This window comes from Papio anubis, chromosome 1 (genome assembly GCF_008728515.1).
Source record: "Papio anubis isolate 15944 chromosome 1, Panubis1.0, whole genome shotgun sequence".
Lineage (NCBI taxonomy): Eukaryota > Metazoa > Chordata > Mammalia > Primates > Cercopithecidae > Papio > Papio anubis.
Genome location: NC_044976.1, coordinates 53,064,644 through 53,080,072, shown reverse-complemented (window position 1 = coordinate 53,080,072; position 15,429 = coordinate 53,064,644). Strand labels below are relative to the sequence as shown.

The 15,429-nt window shown below is 53.2% G+C and overlaps 1 protein-coding gene across 5 annotated transcripts in view; it reads right to left on the bottom strand.

Moving 5' to 3' along the window:
- The window catches only part of ACOT11 (acyl-CoA thioesterase 11), a 65,555-nt gene that overhangs the window by 4,943 nt on the left and 45,183 nt on the right, over positions 1–15,429 (bottom strand). For all 5 annotated transcript variants that reach the window (XM_031669163.1, XM_031669185.1, XM_003891935.3 and 2 more), the window contains exons 4-13: positions 12,693–12,753; positions 11,230–11,328; positions 10,591–10,726; positions 7,872–8,028; positions 5,787–5,906; positions 3,857–4,001; positions 2,557–2,612; positions 1,365–1,431; positions 885–968; positions 176–309 (exon numbers count right to left, since the gene is read on the bottom strand). In XM_031669163.1, coding sequence (XP_031525023.1) covers positions 176–309; positions 885–968; positions 1,365–1,431; positions 2,557–2,612; positions 3,857–4,001; positions 5,787–5,906; positions 7,872–8,028; positions 10,591–10,726; positions 11,230–11,328; positions 12,693–12,753 — 1,059 coding nt within the window. The remainder of the gene's footprint in view (positions 1–175; positions 310–884; positions 969–1,364; positions 1,432–2,556; positions 2,613–3,856; positions 4,002–5,786; positions 5,907–7,871; positions 8,029–10,590; positions 10,727–11,229; positions 11,329–12,692; positions 12,754–15,429) is intronic.

The window sequence follows — 15,429 nt, the reverse complement described above, 5'->3', positions numbered from 1 at the left end:
CTCAAAATACCCACGACCCTGACCCCCCACCAAACATGGAACTACAACCCACTCCCAGCCCCTGCTAATGGCCAGCAGGGCAGAGCATCATGGAGGATGACCTGCAGAAGAAGACACCCTCTCCCTCATCAGGCTGGAGAAGGGACACTGCCCTGCCCTCACCCTGGCCCCTCACCGGTAGTGCTTGTCCCACTCTGGCCTCCGACGCAGGTCCGAGAGCAGCAGGAAGGCCTGGGCTGCATCCACATGCACGACCATCTCCATGTGGAAGGAGAGGAACTTGTCATCCTCCAGAGTGTACAGGCGGACCTGCATGGAACACAGGGCAGCCTCATTTGCTGGGTGGTGGAGTGGACTGATGGGGATGCTGGAGGCTGAGGCTGGAAGCTCAGGGCTATGGCTGACTTGCTGTGTGACTGTGAATACACAGCTCAGCCTCTCTGAGTCTCAGCTGCATCCCCATGAATTCAGCACATTTGTGCTGAGAATCCAAGCCCTAGCGTCACAGGCAGGAGGCGGCTTGTCCAAGGGCACAGGCAGCTGGCAGAGCTTAGGTCTCCTGTAAGCCCGTGCCTGTTGGCTGCCCCCATCCCTGCAGCGATCACTGCAGAAGAACAGAGAGGAAGTGCCTGGTCAGACAGCAGCAGACCTGAGTGGCTGAGAACAGGAAGTGGGGCAGGCAGGAGAGAAGGATCTAGGGGTTCTCAACTCCAGGCCCTGCAGAGGTGGGTACGTTTCCATAACTGGACTGGTTTCTTGATCTCACCCAATTCTTTTAAGAGATCCTTTTTTGACATAAGTGGTATAGGAGAGTTCTTGTTGCTTGCCATCAGCCACCTCTGGTTCAGAGGAGAAAGGAAAATTGGGTGGGTGGGGTCAGCTACCTGATTGATCTCCGAGGACAGTACCCAGTTGTCCTTGGCCACGAGCATCCTCAGGGAGGAGACGTTATTGTAGCTCAGGTACACCTGGAAGAGCACACAGGTGCTACCACTACCATGCCCCCTTCCTCCAAGGCCCCTGAGCCGAGGCTAAGGGTGTGCCAGAGAGGAACCTGGACCATGAATGGGGGGCATGGGGGGCAGTGCTGAGGAAAGAGTCCTGGACTTTGGGAAGGGAGGTCCAGTCTTGGGCTTGGCTAGACCCACTGTGTGACCCTGGACAAGCTGCTCTGCCTTTCAAGGTCTCCGCTTCCACCTGCCAAATATGGACACAGGCAAGCTCTTTGCTAACGGTAGCAACCATGAGGTTTGTCATTCATATTCTGTTCTCCCCGGCCTTCCCCCAAACCCGTTCTGACAGGCAGGGAAGGGTGGGGGCCCCAGTGGGTCTGAAGACTGTTCCCTTGGAGCAGAAGGCCTTACCTGGTTGCTAGGGTCCCAGGGGACGGAGAGGGGCACCTCTGTCTGCTTACAGGACACAATGTACTTCCTGGGAAGGAGGGAAGATGACAACCTGGGTCCCCTGGACGTCCAGCACTTTCCATAGACTACTGCAGGCCTACTGTGTGCTAGGCCCTGTGCTGAGCCCGGCAGAGTGGGAGACTCCTGTCCGGCTAGGGAGGCTGGATGGTCACACAGGACACAGCAGCTGAGAGCACACCAGCTTGGCCCCTACACCAGGGAAAGCTCGGAGGTGGGAGCGAGCCAGCAAGGAAGGGTGTGGCGTCTAAGGCTCGGTCCCCACACCCCACATCCTGGCTGACTGATCTCACCCTGATGCTGCTGTGTCCTCATCTGTGAAATGGGACCAGCAGTCACCCCTGCCTCAGGGGTCATCACAAGGAGAACAGTGCCTGGCACACAGTAAATGCTCAGTAAATGCCATAGATGCACACTTTCTTATTAACAACAGCTTGTGATCCCTGGTGTGCTTATAGCCTCCAAAGTCCGTAAATGCTTTCACAGCAGAGTGAGACACACCTCGATTGATTGACTGATTGATTGATTGATTGATTGATTTTGAGACGGAATCTTGCTCTGTTGCCCAGGCTGGAGTGCAATGGCACAATCTCGGCTCACTACAACCTCCACCTCCTGGTTCAAGTGATTATCTTATCTCAGCCTCAGCCTCCTGACTATAGGTGCACTGGGACTACATGCACCCACCACCATGCCCAGTTAATTTTTGTATTTTTAGTAGAGACGGGGTTTTGCCATGTTGGCCAGGCTGGTCTCGAACTCCTGACCTCAGAGGATCTGCCTGCCTCAGCCTCCCAAAGTGGCTGTACCTCTTGAACAACTGCATCTCCTCTCTGAATGTTTCTTCATCTGCCAAGTAGGCATCAGAATCAATGGGAAGAACACAGGATTTAAAATCGGCAGGTTCAAATTCTGACTCTGCTGATGCTATTTGTGTGTCCCTGGGCAAGCCACCTAACCCCTCTGTCCCCAGCGTCCTCACCTGTACAACAGGCCAGAAGACAGCTGTGTAATGAGACCGAAACGAGAGGAAGGAAAGGGCCTGGCCCAGGGCCCAGCGCACAGGCAGCTCTGAAGAAAAGCGAGCGCCCTGGGGTCAGTGGAGCGTTCTGCCCACTACTCAGCCCCTGCTCACCTGTCTAGGCGGATCTTCTTTCTGGCACTGGCCTCTCGGTACCGCCGCTCGCCATCCTGGGGAAGAAGTCGGGATAGGCTGTGCTGTGGGAGGAGCAACCAGCTACCCCAACCCTCTGTCCTGCCCCCTCTCCATCCCCCAGGGCCCAAGGAGATCCTGCAGCCCTAACGTGGAGTTCAGGTGTCACTGGGGCAGCTGGAATCAAAACCTCCTGGCCAGGAAAGTGGGAAACTAAGCTGTAGCCCCAGCTCCCCTCAAACTCTGAGTGACCTGGGAACACCATCTCCCCTGGCCAGACCTCAGTTTCCTTCTCTGTAAAATGGGATCCTTACAGGCCCCTCACAATGGTAATGACAGTCCACATTTATTGAGCACTTGCTACACACCAGCCACTCTTTTCAAGGCCTTTCCATGCGGAATTGCACCAAATCCCTAAAACAACCCTCTGAGGCTGGGGCTAGTGCTGTGTCCATTCTAGAGAGGAGGAACCTGAGACAATGAAGGGTGAGGGCTTGCCAAGGCCACAGGAGTAAGGGCCGAGGCCAGGATCAGCACCCCAGTGGCCTGCCTCAAGCCCACCCTCTTTACCACCACATCTAACGTCCCCCAGTCCCAAGCACGACACGGAAAATGCCTGGGAAGCGGCTGTGGCTGTGACCCCCAGCTCCCGATCCCGAGGCTCTACCCAACTCCACAGCTCACGCTAGGCTCTGGAAGGCAGGGGACCTCCCCCGAGCGAGGGAGCGGCCTCTCCAAGGCCTGGCCCACAGGAGGCACAGGGAGCATTTTGTTAAAGAGGACCTTTGCACCAGGCTCCTGACTGTCTTCCCGTGCCCCTCGCGTGGCTTTCACCATCCTCCTGACTGCTCCCAGGACACAGCCAGGCATGGAATCAGTACTGCATCTATCGCCCCACAGTCCTGTGAGGCAGGGACTGCAGATGCGCCCATTTTACACATGGGGACTGAAAGCTCGGGGGGACATCACTTGAATATGGTAGAGGCGAGGTTCCAACCCACATCTGACTCCAAAGCCAGTACTCTCCCAACCCTGTGGCTCATGACAGTCCATTAATCCCCAACTCCGAGCCAGACCCACACATATTCCAAGTTCTGTCAGGCAGAACAAGCCCGCCCTGCACAAGCGGCATCCCGGGGCTCACAGCCAGGACACTCAGAGCTGGCCGTGCCCCAGCACAGAGGTAGGGTGGGCCCCTCACGCCTCTAGGCTGTAGGGGGCTGGCAGGCAGAGAGGGAGGGGAGGGGAGCTGCTGGTGGGGCAGGGCGCTGGTCCCACTTACCCCGGGCTGGGGCCGAATCCAAGGCAGCAGCTGGGGCTGGTCATCTGCGTCCAGGACCACAAAGGTCATAAAGGCACTGTTGATGTGGCGCCGGTGGGTCTCAGCCTGCTGGCGATAGGCCTCCACACATACGCCCACCTCCATGCTGAGGGGAAAGAGTGCGGCTTCCAACCTGGACAGACCTTCCCATGGGCCATGCCTCCTCCCCAACACACACACTCACACACACACATACACACACATGCACGCACACACACGCATGCACACACACACACACGTATGCACACACACTCCTGCAGTTCTTCCAGCAACCTGGATCAGAGTCCCAATGACAGGATACCTGGGACCACACCCTCCACTAATGTTTACAGAGCACCTCCTGTGTGTGTCCGGCCCTGTGAGGATGCGGGAGTGAATAAACCCATCCAGTCCATGCCTCGTGGGCTAACGGCCGGGGGAGGAGGCAACCAAGAAAGCAAAGGTATAAATATGCCATCATAAACCGCGAAGGGGCATGAGGACATAAACCAGGAGGTGGAGGTGCACAGCCTAATTAGAAAATGTTCATCATGTGCATATTTACAAGTGCTGTGGCAGCCTGGCTTCCAACAGCTCAGTTGCTGCTATTCATGTGTATCTTACCATCTTTATTTCTTTATTCCTTTATTTATTTTTTGAGACAGTCTCATTCTGTCACCCAGGCTGGGGTGCAGTGGCACAATCTCGGCTCACTGCAACCTCCGCCTCCTGGGTTCAAGGGATTCTTGTGCCTCAGCCTCCCAAGTAGCTGGGATTACAGGTGTGTGCCACCACATGTGGCTCATTTTTTGTTTATTTAATAGAACCGGGGTTTCGCCATGTTGGCCAGGCTAGTCTTGAACTCTGAGCCTCAAGTGATCTGCCTGCCTCGGTCTCCTAAAGTGCTGGGATTACAGGCATGAGTCACTGCACCCAGTCACTTACCATCTTTATTAATTATAAAATAGCCACCACCATTCCCCCTCACTTGGGAAGTTCTATAATTGCAGAATGTGGACATTATATAGATGGGGAAACCAAGGCCTAGAACTGGGCAATAATTTTTCCAAGGATTCCAGATTCCTGGAATCTGCTAAAAACCAGGCTTCACAGCTCCTACGAAAGGGCTTTTCCCCTGCACCGCGGCAGAATGTGTGAAGTCAGACTGCAAATAACAACAGTAATAGTAAGAGCAGCCGCAATGGCTGATCTTTACCGGACATTTTCTCTGGCATTCTACTAGCAATAGCTCATTGAATCCTCATAACTCTGAGGTCATTGTGATGAGCCCCATTTTATAGGTGAAAGAACCAAGACTCAGGGGGGTTAAGTTGCTTCCCAAGGTCACAGAGCCAGTAAGAGGTGGAGCCAAACTCGAACCCGGCAGCCTGGCTCTGATCCCTCACTTTTAATGATTAAATAATGATCTCTGAAATTCTCAAAAAATTTACTTATTTAAAGTCAGTTTTCATGGGAGTAGGTATCAGAATTCATTGCAAAGGCAACGACTCTGTAGACTAATTGTTTTAGGAAATGTGTGGGAAAGGGTTTGATAAACAACCAAACACTGGCAAGAAGTGGCCCTGTGATCTGAGCATATAGCGGTCCAGGCCTGGAGCCAGGAGCCAAGGAGAGGGACAGAGACACTGATCTGAGACAGTGGGAGACAGGGGCTGGGGGATCCCACAGGAGGGGTCCCTGACCCAGCCAGGGATAGGCAGGACTGGGAGCCAGGGAAGGCTTCCAAGAAGGGAACATCAAAGCTGAATTTCAGAGACAGTGAAGGAACCCAGGAGCCGGGCGAGGATTTAGACCCTGTCTGCAGGCCAAAGGGCTCCTGGACGGTTTGCAGTAGGGTCCTTTCTAGGGTCAGCCCCGAATGGCCCTGGCCGCGCCCATCCCAGACCCTCACCTATGTTTGAAGGCATTGTTCACGATGGCTTTGAGCACCAGACGGTCGCCGACCTGGGACGGGCCTCGGAAGTGGAACATCTCAATGGCCTTCAGCGTAGGGTGGGCACGGCAGAGCCGACTGAGGAGGTTTGGAGGGGGAGACAGAAGGAATGCCCTCAGTGCTTTAGCCACTAGTTTGGGCCAGGTTTTTTGTTTTTTGTTTTTTTTGCTTTTGAGACGGAGTTTCACTCTTATTGCCCAGGCTGGAGTGCAATGGCATAATATCAGCTCACTGTAACGTCTGCCTCTTAGGTTCAAGCAATTCTCCTGCCTCAGCCTCCTGAGTAGCTGGGATTACAGGCGTCCACCACCATGCCCGGCTAATTTTTTGTATTTTTAGTAGAGACGGGGTTTCACCATGTTGGCCAGGATGGTTGCAAACTCCTGACCTCAGGTGATCCACCCACCTTGGCTTCCCAAAGTGCTGGGATTACAGGCATGAGCCACTGCACCTGGCCTTTTTTTTTGAGACAGGGTTTCATTCTGTTGCCCAGGCTGGAATGCACTGGTGCTATCTCGGCTCACTCTAACCTCTACCTTCCGGGTTCAAGCAACTCTCCCATCTCAGCCTCCCAAGTAACTGAGACTACAGGCACACACCACCACACCTGGCTAATTTTTGTATTTTTAGTAGAGATGAGGTTTTACCTCGTTGCCAACCTGGTCTTGAACTCCTGACCTCAAGTGGCCTCGCCTTCCCAAAGTGCTGGGATTACAGGCATGAGCCACCACACTAGGCCAGCTTGGGCCGGCCTTCTACCCTAGTCCCATCCCCAGACCCAGCCTGGAACTACACATTCTGACCCACCCACTGCCACCCAAACCAGTGGCAGTTCTGCTCAGAGGCACAGAACTGAAGTCTCATTTCATAGCTTAGAATACTGAGGTCTATGCATGGTGGGAAAGGAGCCAAGTTTGAGGAGACAGAAGAAAGCAGGGTTTGGGGTAAACCCCTTTCCCATTTTCCTTCCAACTTTTATACCTTGGTAGCTGCTGTTCCTACTATCTAGAAGCCCTCCCCTAACCCAAAGCTACTTGGCATTCAAGGCCCAGCTGAAGTGTTCTTCCTCCAGGCAGCCTTCCCTGACCATCAGCCTCTTACCCTCCTCTGGGATCTTCCTGCACTTATAGCCAAGGCTGCCCAAAAGAGCATTGCTTATGCACTGTCTCCCACAGGTTAAACTGGAAGAGGGGCCATCGAAGCCAGGCTCTAAAGAATAAGGAGGAATCCGCCTGGCTGGGAAGGGCATGGGTTGGGAAGGGCACTCCTGGTAAAGGGAACAGCAAAAGCAAAGTCATGGAGGTGTGAGAGTGTCAATTAGTGAAGGTCAGTTACCATAACTATAAAAAACACCCTGATATTTAGGGTAGAACAAGCCCCAGACAGGCACAGAGGTTATAGGAGAGAAAACAATTTTCACCCCTTGGAGGAAGGGAACAGTGAGAGATGGCTTTATGGAGGAAGTGGGCAGGATATTAGCAGACAAAGAAGAGTAGGGGAAACACAGCAGGAGCCTACACCAGGGGCAAAGGCAGGGGCTGGGAAAGTGGAGGATGGCAACACAGAGCAGCAAATGGCTTGATGTGAAGGGAACATAGATACTAGAAGGAGTACAGGTAGGGCCAGATCAAGGGGAGGATCTAGTGCCAGGCCAAGAGAGCTGTTGTTTCCCACGTAAAAGATGAGAGCTTTTTGAGTAGAACAAGAAATAGTCAGTTCACAAAAATTCTTTTTTTTTTTTTTTGAGACGGAGTCTGGCTCTGTTGCCCAGGCTGGAGTGCAGTGGCCGGACCGTGTTAGCCAGGATGGTCTCGATCTCCTGAACTCGTGATCCGCCCGTCTCGGCCTCCCAAAGTGCTGGGATTACAGGCTTGAGCCACCGCGCCCGGCAGTTCACAAAAATTCTTTATCTGATTTGGAACAGCCAAGCTTCTGAAGCCTTGAATGCCAACCCTAAGCTGGGGTTTCCCCTCCAGAGGGAGGTGGCCAAGGGGAGGAGGAGGAGAAAGGAGGGGAGGCAGAGGCAGTACATTCTGCCCTCACCTGGCTGCAATGGTGGCCACATTCTCCATCCAGGCCATGATCTGGCCCCCAAAGGTGTTGCCCTGGTGATTGGCATGGGGAGGCAGGACCAGCTCCACGCTCTCCACACGAGTCTTCTCGGCCGGCACCATGTGGCCGCAGTCTCTGCTCTCCAGATCTGACCAGGGATGGGGTGAGGGAGGGAAGCGGGGAGGTGAGAACATTCCCAAGGGCAGCCCCTCCCCACAGGCAGCCCGGAGACCCCCACCACTCCACCCCACTCAGGTTCTTTTATTTATTCGGCACCAAGTGCACATGAGGCAGAGGGTGGCCCTGGGTGAGAGATGAGCCCATTCAGTGCCGTGGACCCATCACCAGCTCTGAGACAAGACAGCTGGTCTGAGTCTCAGCTCCACTCCAGACTGCCTGCATGGCAGTGGGCAAATCGAGTAATCCCTCTGAGCCTCAGTTGCCTCATTTGTAAAGGCAGATGTGAACTCTGACCCAACAGGACTGTGTGAAGATGAAATGTTATTGTTGTCACAAAGTGCTTGACTCAAGGCCAGTCGTAATAGCTCATGCCTGTAATCCCAGCACTTTGGGAGGCCAAGGCGGGTAGATCACTTGAGGCCAGGAGTTCGAGACCAGCCTGGCTGACATGGCGAAACTCTGTCTCTACTAAAACACAAAAAAATTAGCTGGGCATGGTGGCAGGCGCCTGTAATCCCAGCTACTCTGGAGGCTGGGCCATGAGAATCACTTGAACCTGGGAGGCAGAGGTTGCAGTGAGCCGAGATCACACCACTACATTCCAGCCTGGGTGACAGAGTGAGATTCTGTCTCAAAAAATAATAATAATCACAAAGTGCTTGGCTCCAGTAAATATGCTCTCAAAAAGGACGGTTTTTCCCCGCCCTCTGCCCTGGTATCCTTGGCAGCAACGGCATTAGGATATCCTTAGTAGGAGAGGCCAGGCAGTGAATGGGGCCTTGGGCTTCAGGGCAGCAGATGCTGGCATGCTCCACCAAATCCAAGGTGGTGTCATTTGTCTCCCATCTCCCATGGAGAGACTTCTTCAGGGAGGGTCCATCAAAGAGCTGGCATTGCCCTTGGCTTGGCTTGCAGACTCTCAGAGATGCCACAGACAGGGTCAGGGCAGACAGGAGGGGAAGTTGAGGGTGGCCTGAGCCAAGGTCTGGAGACAGGACGGGGAGGGTATTCACAGGGCAATGGGGCCTGTGGCTTAGCAGGAGCTGCAGTGGGTCAAGAGACAGTACCCAGTGAAGCTGAGTGGCCAGCCAGAAGGCCCAGTGCCAGGCAAAGGCACTTGAGCTGATTCTTAGGTGGGAGGGCTGTTAGGACAGAAGATATATAGGAAGGCTGCAAGGGGATGGATGCATCAAGGGGGACTTGATGACTGTAGGAAGAGCTGGGCCTCCCCAGCTCCAGCCTCCAAGCCCAGCATAACCAGGGCACATGGAACTCAGGGCACAGCTTGCTGCTTCCACTGGGCTTTGCAAGTTCTGCCTGCTCTCTCCCCACTCCGAGGAGATTTTCTCCTAAAGTCGCCTGCTTTGGGTTTCAAGGAAGACCCAAATTTGAACATTCTGGAGATGAGTAAACAAGTCCAAGGTCTCCCCTCTGGGCCTTTGCCCAGGCTGTGCCCTCTGTCAAGAACCCTTCCTTATATCCCACCTGTCAAAATCCCACCCAATTCAAAGTAGATCTTTCTGTACTGGTATAGAACAACCCCCAAGATATATTTCTCAGGGGAACTACAAGATACAGAACAGTATGTACTGAATGCCCCTTTTCAGGGGCTTGATACATGCTATGCTTAGATATGCAGGGAATACTTCTGGAAAGATACCCTAAAATGGGTAATAGTAGTTGCTTCTGGGGAGAGGATCTGGATTCTGGGATAGAAAGGAGTCTTGCTTTTTATTTTATATCTTTATATACACATACCTTATGTGTGTATGCATATATACACACACACATATACATAAGCATATATATATGCTTTTTATGTATGTTTTTTATATGCTTTTTATTTTATTTTATTTTATTTTTTGAGACAGAGTTTTGCTCTTTTTGCCCAGGCTGGAGTGCAATGGCACAATCTCGGCTCATTGCAACCTCCGCCTCCCAGGTTCAAGCGATTCTCCTGCCTCAGCCTCCCGAGTAGCTGGGATTACAGGTGCCTGCCACCACACCCAGCTAATTTTGTATTTTTAGTAGAGATGGGGTTTCACCATGTTGGCCAGGCTGGTCTTGAACTCCTGACCTCAGGCAATCCACCCACCTCGGCCTCCCAAAGTGCTGGGATTACAGGCATAAGCCACTGCGCCTGGCCTATATATGCTTTTTTTATAGATGCATATACATAAGCGTATATATATGCTTTTTAAAAAATCCTACAGAGTCTTCAAGGTGTAGCTCAATACTATCTTCCCAAACACCTTGGCTTCTGGAGACCCAAATGTGTTTTGTGGACAAAAAAGGGATTTCCACATGACCTAACTGCAGCTTCATGGTTCCTGGGAGCTGGTAGAGAGGCCCAAACACTCCCTTTCCCTAGAGGAGACCTCAGGGCCAAGAGGGCTAGAGAGGTCCAGGGCCACCAGTGGGTGGAAGTCCCCGGAGCCTCCCTTCCTGCCTCTGCCCAGTGGGGACCTGGGGCAGAGAGGCCATGCAGGACTCCAGCTACCCTCCCCATGCATGGCTGGCAGCTGCTCACCGTCCTGAATGGCGCAGTTGGCCAGGAGATCCTTGATGGTGTCCGCATAGACAAGGCGCATGCGCCGGCGCTCGGCCGCCACACTGTGCTCCATCTTCTCCTCCTCTGTCCGTGGCGTGATCTGCTTCAGCTTCACCTGTCGGCCAGGGGACAGGGTGGGGGACACTCAGGGCAAGTCTCCTGAAATAGCACAAGGGCCTGTCCCCAGCACCATCCCATGCCCAAGGCTAGCACATGGCAGGCCTGGGCTGCTGCTCAGTTCCAAGGCTTCCTCCCTCTTTGCCCCATCTTCCTGCCTCCACGATGACCTGACACATATTCATCCTCCAGCTCCCACCCAGGTCCCTTCCTTGGGCAAAGGCTCAGAGGATAGGGAGTGTCACTGTAGGATATGCAGAATGGTGAGACCAGAAGAATCTTCGCTGGAGAAGCACAGGGAGAGGTGGGGGAAAGGAGTAGGGAGGTGGCTGGGGGTCCGAATGCAATGGGGGGTGGGCCTTCCTCTGGGAGCTGTGGATTCCTGCTGTGTCCCTCCCCATCCCCTCTGCCAACCCCCAACCTCACCACCCTGATCCAGACTTGCCATGGCAGGTGCCCAGGTCGCTGAGCAGCGTCCAGCAGCCAGGTGCACCCAGTTACCTTAGTGATCTCTCGGTGGGCCACGAAGGTGGCCAAGGCCTTGCACACATTCCACTGCTTCTCAGAGCACAGGTCCTCCGAGGCCACCTGGATGCCCACCTGGAGAGGAACAGTAAGGGCGAAGGAATGAGGGACAACATTGCACTCACCAGCGAGAAGGCCCACAGCTCCGCCAGACAGCAAGTCCCAGCCCAGCCCAGGCCTCCGGAGTTTCTGCACCACCTACCAGGTCTGGGAGGCCAGAGATCTGAGGTAGGTTTTGACTCTGCCCTTGGGTCCCCGGGAAACCTTGGGCAAAACACTTCCCTTCTCTGGGCCTCAGTTTCCTCATCTACAAGGTGGGAGTGATCAGACCTACCCTTGTGGGATTGTTGAGAGGATTAAAATGAGACTATGTCTACAACAGGGCTTACTATAGGTAGAATGTTGGCTACATTTAAAGGATAGGCCAATCTCAATGGCCTGTCATCCTAGAATTTTGGGAGGCTGCAGTAGAAGGATCACTTGAGGCCAGGAGTTCAAAACAAGCCAGGGCAACACAGTGAGACTCCTGTCTCTGCAAAAAAAAAAAAAAAGAAAACACACACACACACACACACACACACACACACACACACAAATTAGCTGGGTGTGGTGACGCATGTCTGTAGTCCCAGCTACTCAGGAGGCTGAGGCAGGAATATTGCTAAAGCCCAGGAGTTCGAGGTTACAGCGGGCTATGATTGCACCACTGCACTCCAGCTTGGGTGACAGAGTAAGACCTCATCTCAAAAAAATAATAAAAATAAAAATAAAAGATCAAGAACAGGCACCTGGGAGTACCTGAGCATTTATGGGGTGCCCAGAGGCATACTCAGGACTACGTCACCCAGCCTCAGTGCTCCGTCAGGAACCACGGGCCCAGCTGGTGAAGTTTCCTGGGCCTGAAGTCCATAGGCAGGAAATAGAGCCCTCCCCCACAGCTCACAGAGCCCTGGGCATCACCAGCAGTCCATTAACTCAACAACTCTGCCACATAGGAATCATGTTCCCTTTTGCAGATGCGGAGACGGGCTGTGGGAGGCAAGCTCATGGGCCAACCCAGCACGCTCCTGCCCCAGCTCCTCCTCCAAGATCAGGTGCTCCTGCTGCCTTCCCTCCATTCCCACAAACACTAGGCTGCTGAGGCTGGATGTGAAGACTCAGGGGCCTGGAAGTCAAGTCCCATGCTGGAATCTGTGTAGCTCAGTGACCTGGGACAAGTCCCTTCCCCTCCCGGGCCTCGATTTTCTTGTCTGTGTTACGGGATTTGGAACAGGAAGATCCTTGGGATTCCCCTTGCTCTGCCAATCATTACAGAACTCTGCTGTTCTAATCAGGGCCCTGCGAGGGTAAGTGGCCCTGGGCTGCAGGGAGAAGAATGGATAGAGGAGGTAGAGGACCCACCCACGCACCCACTCCCAAGCAGTGCCCACCCCACACACCTCCATGCTGGAGTTGAAGGCCCGGTTCACCTTGGCCTTGATATTCACCACTTGTCCAACACTGGGGAGAGGAAAGCAGGAGGTGAGCCTTCCAGAGGGGCCAGAGTGAGGAACAGGGGCCTCAGATACTTGCAGCGCCTCTCTTGTGGGGAGCTGGCAGGAGAACTTCATGGTTTGCAGGGCATATTCACATCTGCGATGTCACCAAGTCCTCAAAGCCAGCCAGCAAGATAGTGTCAGCACCCCATTTCACAGATGGGGAAGCTGAGGCAGAGAGAAGTAGCATGATTGCACTCATCTGCTCCCCCGTTCCCTACTCCCTGTTGTCCAATTAATGCCTGTGCTTCTTTCTGCACTTGGCTCAATGGTCCCCTCCTCAGGGGAGCCCTCCCTGCCCTGCAGTGGCCCACCCACCCACAGAGGCCCTGCAGAGGCCCACCCACCAACAGAGGCACTGCAGAGGCCCACCCACCAACAGAGGCCCTGCAGTGGCCCACCCACCAACAGAGGCCCTGCAGTGGCCCACCCACCAACAGAGGCCCTGCAGAGGCCCACCCACCAACAGAGGCCCTGCAGAGGCCCACCCTGCAGCACTCTCCTGGCACACTGACCTCTGTCCCCCACAATTCTTAAGCTCTACTAGGGTAAGGGCCATGTTTTGCTCCCCATTGACTCTCCAAGGCCTAGCACATGGCACAGGGTGGGTGTCCCATAAAGGGTAGCTGACTGAATTAACGCATTCCACATGTACTGAATGTCTAGTAAGGGCAAGATGCTATAAACAAAGGGCGGGGAGAGAAATGGAAACATTTAAAGAATGCCTGCTAGGTGCCAGGCACTGTGCACTGCCCCATTGGAGCCTCAGAATAAGCTTGGCAGGTAGGTTTAGGAGAAACTGAGCATTAGAGAGGTGAAGTCATTTGCCCAAGGTCACCAAGCTAAAAACTGGCAGCACCAGGCTTCCAGACTGACTCTGTTGACTGCACCAGCCCCACTCTTTCCAGTTGCAACCTGTCCTTCTAGAATGATCCCCACATCCAAATGAATCCCCAGGGGAGCCTCCTAGCCTGGGCCGTGCCTAATGGAGGCGGCAGAGGGTGCCCAGCTGATGGACTGTGGGGAGGAGGGGCAGGAGGCTAAAGGCTGGCCCCATTCAATGGTTGTGTGATCTCCAGCAGGTCCTTTCACTTTCAAGGTTCGTCAGCCTTGGCTCATGAACATGGAGAGTGCCATGCCGACTTCTTTCTCAAATGACAGTCTCCTGGCCAAGTCTAGGAATGGTCCATTCCAAGGGGCCTGCTGGTCAAGGGGCCACCATGAACGCAGTGGGAATGGCCACACAGGCCTGCGTTCCAGTCAAGCTCCACCTTGACCATCACACTACAGAGCTGTGTGACCTTGGGTGAGTCACTTTGCCTCTCTGAGTCCCTTTCCTCCTGTGTAAAGTACTGCCTGTGGTTCTGAGGGTCAAGTGAGAGACAGTGGGACTCAGCCAAGCACCAGGCCTGGCCCACAGCAGGAGCTCAATAAATACCACAAGCTCACATTTGCCAGACATTTGTTGATATGATTCCTGTTCATTTTTTTAGTAACACTAATGATCACGGAGGGGAGGGTCATTTTTAGGAGATCTATGCTGACATAGTGACAGATGAAGCATCACGATGTCTGCATCTCACTTTCAAATCATTTAGCAGAGAGAAAAAGAGAAAGTGTATATATATTACATCTGTAATCCCAGCACTTAGGGAGGCCAAGGCAGGCAGATCACCTGAGTTCAGATGTTCCAGACCAGCCTACCCAACATGATGAAACTCTACTAAAACTACAAAAATAAATGAATAAATAAATAAGCCAAGCATGGTAGGGCACACCTGTAATTCCAGCTACTTGGGAGGCTGAGTCACAAGAATCACTTGAACCCAGGAGGCAGAGGTTGCCATGAGTCAAGATTGCACCACTGCATTCCAGCCTGGGTGACGGAGTGAGACTTTGTCTCTTAACAAGAAAAAAAGTGTATGTATTTATTTATTTGTCCATACATAGATAAAGCAAATTTAGAAAAATGTTAATTATTGGGTCTCAGTGGTGGTGATCATTGTACTATTCAACTTTTCTATATGTTTGAAAGCTTTCATGATCAAACATTAGGGCAAAAAATTTCTGTGGTCCCCCAAATAAAAATAAAAGTCTATTTTCTCTGGTGCTGAGAGGAATTTGTGATTTTTCCTCCTCTCCCTCCTTCTCTCTCTACCTTCCCCCAAAGTCAACCAGACACCCATCTAGGTTGCTAAGCTCCTCCTCCTTCCTGACTGCCCTCTGTCCCCACAGCTCAGGCCCAAACCGTATCCCTCCCCAGGGCCACTGCCCAGCTTCCTCAGGGGCCCCGGAGTTCCCGGACACCCCTCCAGGTGTTCTTCACAATGCAGACAAGCAACCCCCTATAAACAAATCTGACCTCCATCAAGACCTTCCCTAGACCAATTTACTCTCAGAAGACAGAGGAACATGTTAATTGTACCACAGAAATTCAAACAGAAAACCCAGATGATGAAGGACTCTAGAGGTCAAATGGCCAGCTTTCCCCAACAAATACATTTTGAGAGAGAGACAGAGCGTGCCAGAGAGCTGGTGGAGGATTGGTGGGTATCTATAGAGTTTTTTGGTTTTTTGGGTTTTTTTTGGAGACAGAGTCTCACTCTGTCGCCCAGGCTGGAGTGCAGTGGCACTATCTCAG